Genomic DNA, 6,000 nt, shown 5'->3' on the forward strand with positions numbered 1-6,000 from the left:
AGGGGTGATTTTGGGGTGTCAGTATGGGGGAGGGGTGATAATATTGGGGTGTCAGTATGGAGGAGGGGTGATAATATTGGGGTGTCAGTATGGGGGAGGGGTGATATTGGGGTGTCAGTATGGGGGAGGGGTGATAATATTGGGGTGTCAGTATGTGGGAGGGGTGATAATATTGGGGTGTCAGTATGGGGGAGGGGTGATAATATTGGGGTGTCAGTATGGGGGAGGGGTGATAATATTGGGGTGTCAGTATGGGGGAGGGGTGATAATATTGGGGTGTCAGTATGGGGGAGGGGTGATATTGGGGTGTCAGTATGTGGGAGGGGTGATAATATTGGGGTGTCAGTATGGGGGAGGGTGATAATATTGGGGTGTCAGTATGGGGGAGGGGTGATATTGGGGTGTCAGTATGGGGGAGGGGTGATATTGGGGTGTCAGTATGGGGGAGGGGTGATAATATTGGGGTGTCAGTATGGGGGAGGGGTGATATTGGGGTGTCAGTATGGGGGAGGGGTGATATTGGGGTGTCAGTATGGGGGAGGGGTGATTTTGGGGTGTCAGTATGGGGGAGGGGTGATAATATTGGGGTGTCAGTATGGAGGAGGGGTGATAATATTGGGGTGTCAGTATGGGGGAGGGGTGATATTGGGGTGTCAGTATGGGGGAGGGGTGATAATATTGGGGTGTCAGTATGTGGGAGGGGTGATAATATTGGGGTGTCAGTATGGGGGAGGGGTGATAATATTGGGGTGTCAGTATGGGGGAGGGGTGATAATATTGGGGTGTCAGTATGGGGGAGGGGTGATAATATTGGGGTGTCAGTATGGGGGAGGGGTGATAATATTGGGGTGTCAGTATGGGGGAGGGGTGATAATATTGGGGTGTCGGTATGGGGGAGGGGTGATATTGGGGTGTCAGTATGGGGGAGGGGTGATAATATTGGGGTGTCAGTATGGAGGAGGGGTGATAATATTGGGTGTCAGTATGGGGGAGGGGTGATAATATTGGGGTGTCGTGGTGGAGGGAGGGGTCTCAGTATAGGGGGAGGGGTCTCAGTATAGGGGGAGGGGTGTCAGTATAGGGGGAGGGGTCTCAGTATAGGGGGAGGGGTCTCAGTATAGGGGGAGGGGTCTCAGTATAGGGGGATGGCTGATAATATTGGGGTGTCAGTATGGGGGAGGGGTGATAATATTGGGGTGTCGTGGTGGAGGGAGGGGTCTCAGTATAGGGGGAGGGGTCTCAGTATAGGGGGAGGGGTGTCAGTATAGGGGGAGGGGTCTCAGTATAGGGGGATGGCTGATAATATTGGGGTGTCAGTATGGGGGAGGGGTGATAATATTGGGGTGTCGTGGTGGAGGGAGGGGTCTCAGTATAGGGGGAGGGTCTCAGTATAGGGGGATGGCTGATAATATTGGGGTGTCAGTATGGGGGAGGGGTGATAATATTGGGGTGTCGTGGTGGAGGGAGGGGTCTCAGTATAGGGGGAGGGGTCTCAGTATAGGGGGAGGGGTGTCAGTATAGGGGGAGGGGTCTCAGTATAGGGGGATGGCTGATAATATTGGGGTGTCAGTATGGGGGAGGGGTGATAATATTGGGGTGTCGTGGTGGAGGGAGGGGTCTCAGTATAGGGGGAGGGGTCTCAGTATAGGGGGAGGGGTGTCAGTATAGGGGGAGGGGTCTCAGTATAGGGGGATGGCTGATAATATTGGGGTGTCAGTATGGGGGAGGGGTGATAATATTGGGGTGTCGTGGTGGAGGGAGGGGTCTCAGTATAGGGGGAGGGTCTCAGTATAGGGGGATGGCTGATAATATTGGGGTGTCAGTATGGGGGAGGGGTGATAATATTGGGGTGTCAGTATGGAGGAGGGGTGATAATATTGGGGTGTCAGTATGGGGGAGGGGTGATAATATTGGGGTGTCAGTATGTGGGAGGGGTGATAATATTGGGGTGTCAGTATGGAGGAGGGGTGATAATATTGGGGTGTCAATATGGGGGAGGGGTGATAATATTGGGGTGTCAGTATGGAGGAGGGGTGATAATATTGGGGTGTCAATATGGGGGAGGGGTGATAATATTGGGGTGTCAGTATGGAGGGGGGGTGATAATATTGGGGTGTCAGTATGTGGGAGGGGTGATAATATTGGGGTGTCAGTATGTGGGAGGGGTGATAATATTGGGGTGTCAGTATGGAGGAGGGGTGATAATATTGGGGTGTCAGTATGGGGGAGGGTGATAGTATTGGGGTGTCAGTATGGAGGAGGGGTGATAATATTGGGGTGTCAGTATGGGGGAGGGTGATAATATTGGGGTGTCAGTATGTGGGAGGGGTGATATTGGGGTGTCAGTATGGAGGAGGGGTGATAATATTGGGGTGTCAGTATGTGGGAGGGGTGATAATATTGGGGTGTCAGTATGGGGGAGGGTGATAATATTGGGGTGTCAGTATGTGGGAGGGATGATAATATTGGGGTGTCAGTATGGGGGAGGGGTGATATTGGGGTGTCAGTATGGGGGAGGGGTGATATTGGGGTGTCAGTATGGGGGAGGGGTGATAATATTGGGGTGTCAGTATGGGGGAGGGGTGATATTGGGGTGTCAGTATGGGGGAGGGGTGATATTGGGGTGTCAGTATGGGGGAGGGGTGATTTTGGGGTGTCAGTATGGGGGAGGGGTGATAATATTGGGGTGTCAGTATGGAGGAGGGGTGATAATATTGGGGTGTCAGTATGGGGGAGGGGTGATATTGGGGTGTCAGTATGGGGGAGGGGTGATAATATTGGGGTGTCAGTATGTGGGAGGGGTGATAATATTGGGGTGTCAGTATGGGGGAGGGGTGATAATATTGGGGTGTCAGTATGGGGGAGGGGTGATAATATTGGGGTGTCAGTATGGGGGAGGGGTGATAATATTGGGGTGTCAGTATGGGGGAGGGGTGATATTGGGGTGTCAGTATGTGGGAGGGGTGATAATATTGGGGTGTCAGTATGGGGGAGGGTGATAATATTGGGGTGTCAGTATGGGGGAGGGGTGATATTGGGGTGTCAGTATGGGGGAGGGGTGATATTGGGGTGTCAGTATGGGGGAGGGGTGATAATATTGGGGTGTCAGTATGGGGGAGGGGTGATATTGGGGTGTCAGTATGGGGGAGGGGTGATATTGGGGTGTCAGTATGGGGGAGGGGTGATTTTGGGGTGTCAGTATGGGGGAGGGGTGATAATATTGGGGTGTCAGTATGGAGGAGGGGTGATAATATTGGGGTGTCAGTATGGGGGAGGGGTGATATTGGGGTGTCAGTATGGGGGAGGGGTGATAATATTGGGGTGTCAGTATGTGGGAGGGGTGATAATATTGGGGTGTCAGTATGGGGGAGGGGTGATAATATTGGGGTGTCAGTATGGGGGAGGGGTGATAATATTGGGGTGTCAGTATGGGGGAGGGGTGATAATATTGGGGTGTCAGTATGGGGGAGGGGTGATAATATTGGGGTGTCAGTATGGGGGAGGGGTGATAATATTGGGGTGTCGGTATGGGGGAGGGGTGATATTGGGGTGTCAGTATGGGGGAGGGGTGATAATATTGGGGTGTCAGTATGGAGGAGGGGTGATAATATTGGGGTGTCAGTATGGGGGAGGGGTGATAATATTGGGGTGTCGTGGTGGAGGGAGGGGTCTCAGTATAGGGGGAGGGGTCTCAGTATAGGGGGAGGGGTGTCAGTATAGGGGGAGGGGTCTCAGTATAGGGGGAGGGGTCTCAGTATAGGGGGAGGGGTCTCAGTATAGGGGGATGGCTGATAATATTGGGGTGTCAGTATGGGGGAGGGGTGATAATATTGGGGTGTCGTGGTGGAGGGAGGGGTCTCAGTATAGGGGGAGGGTCTCAGTATAGGGGGATGGCTGATAATATTGGGGTGTCAGTATGGGGGAGGGGTGATAATATTGGGGTGTCGTGGTGGAGGGAGGGGTCTCAGTATAGGGGGAGGGGTCTCAGTATAGGGGGAGGGGTGTCAGTATAGGGGGAGGGGTCTCAGTATAGGGGGATGGCTGATAATATTGGGGTGTCAGTATGGGGGAGGGGTGATAATATTGGGGTGTCGTGGTGGAGGGAGGGGTCTCAGTATAGGGGGAGGGGTCTCAGTATAGGGGGAGGGGTGTCAGTATAGGGGGAGGGGTCTCAGTATAGGGGGATGGCTGATAATATTGGGGTGTCAGGATGGAGGGAGGGGTCTCAGTATAGAGGGAGGGGTCTCAGTACCTGGGGGCGTGTTGATAAGGACCATCTCCAGGCCCCGCCCCTCGCTCAGAGCCCCCCGGAGCTCTCCGGTTGGACACTCGTACGGCCAGGCCGCCTCCACCCCCTGGAAGCCCGCTGTGGCCGAGGCTCGGATCCGGTCGGACAGGTCGGGGATCTCCGGGAACATCCAACTCACATTGGCCGAGAACCTGAGAGCCGACATGGCGGGGGGCGGGGTCTGAGGGGGTCACGAGGAGGAGGCGGGGTCAGGCTACAGAAGCATAATAGGAGGAGTAAGGCCGAAGAAGGGGCGGGGCGGGGCCGGACAGTCTGGGTAGACACGCCCCCATATCAGAGATCTATAGAAGAGCAACACGTGGGGGGGGGAGCCAATCACTCTCCCTGATTTATTTGTCCCTCATTTTGCTCTGATCTATATAGTTGTATATAAAATACACTTTTTATCTATCAAAAAGTTTTTCTCAGCTCTAAACCTTTCATCTGATTGCTGCATTTGTAAATTTTAAAATCTAATATAAAGGAATAATAGTGGTAAAAAAAAATCACTTGTGAGTTTAACCCATTCTGTTTTTTTGTACAATTCTCCTTTAAGGAGGCGTGGCAAGGGGGTGTGTCCTATGCCTGCATACTTTTACTGATTGGTGTCCCTCATTCCCATCTCAGAAAGTTGGGAGGTGTGAGATCAGATGGCAGCAATTCAATGCATTTAGGCATCTAGACATAATGAAGACGACTTGCTGAAGTTCAAATGGGGAAGAAAGGGGATTGAAGTGACTTTGAACGTGGCATGGTTGTTGGTGGCAGACGGGATGGTCTAAGTATTTCTGGGATTTTCACACACAACCGTCTCTCGGGGTTTACAGAGAATGGTGGAAAAAGAGAAAATATCCAGTGAGCGGCAGTTGTGTGGAGGAAAATGCCTTGTTGAGGTCAGAGGAGAATGGGCAGACTGGTTCCAGGTGATAGAAAGACAACAGTAACTCAAATAACCTCTCGTTACACCCAAGGTATGGAGAATACCATCTCTGAACACACAACACATCCAACCTTGAAGCAGATGGGCTACAGCAGCAGAAGACCACGCCGGGTGCCACTCCTGTCAGCCAAGATCAGGAAACTGAGGCTACAATTCGCACAGATGACCAAAATTGGACAATAGAAGATTGGAGAAACGTTGCCTGGTCTGATGAGTCTGGATTTCAGCTCCAACATTCAGATGGTGGGGTCAGAATTTGGCGCCTGGATCCATCCTGCCTTGTATCACCGGTTCAGGCTGGTGGTGGGGGGTGTAATGGTGTGGGGGATGGGGTATCACCGGTTCAGGCTGGTGGTGGGGGGTGTAATGGTGTGGGGGGATGGGGTATCACCGGTTCAGGCTGGTGGTGGGGGGTGTAATGGTGTGGGGGATGGGATATCACCGGTTCAGACTGGTGGGGGGTGTAATGGTGTGGGGGATGGGATATCACCGGTTCAGGCTGGTGGTGGGATGTAATGGTGTGGGGGATGGGATATCACCGGTTCAGGCTGGTGGTGGGGGTGTAATGGTGTGGGGGATGGGATATCACCGGTTCAGGCTGGTGGTGGGGGTGTAATGGTGTGGGGGATGAGGTATCACCGGTTCAGGCTGGTGGTGGGGGTGTAATGGTGTGGGGGATGGGGTATCACCGGTTCAGGCTGGTGGTGGGGGTGTAATGGTGTGGGGGATGGGGTATCACCGGTTCAGACTGGTGGTGGGGGTGTAATGGTGT

The 6,000-nt window shown here is 53.2% G+C and overlaps 1 protein-coding gene across 2 annotated transcripts in view; it reads right to left on the reverse strand.

Annotated features, from left to right (window-relative positions):
• Positions 1-4,508, reverse strand: part of HYI (hydroxypyruvate isomerase (putative)) — a 29,560-nt gene extending 25,052 nt beyond the window's left edge. The window contains exon 1 of one of the 2 annotated variants that reach the window (XM_073593919.1): positions 4,253-4,508. In XM_073593919.1, the coding sequence (XP_073450020.1) occupies positions 4,253-4,454 (202 nt within the window). In that variant the 5' untranslated portion in view covers positions 4,455-4,508. The remainder of the gene's footprint in view (positions 1-4,252) is intronic. The other variant, XM_073593918.1, reaches the window with a different exon arrangement.
• Between the last annotated feature and the right edge of the window lie 1,492 nt (positions 4,509-6,000).

The sequence above is a fragment of the Aquarana catesbeiana genome, linkage group LG07 (assembly GCF_042186555.1).
Source record: "Aquarana catesbeiana isolate 2022-GZ linkage group LG07, ASM4218655v1, whole genome shotgun sequence".
Lineage (NCBI taxonomy): Eukaryota > Metazoa > Chordata > Amphibia > Anura > Ranidae > Aquarana > Aquarana catesbeiana.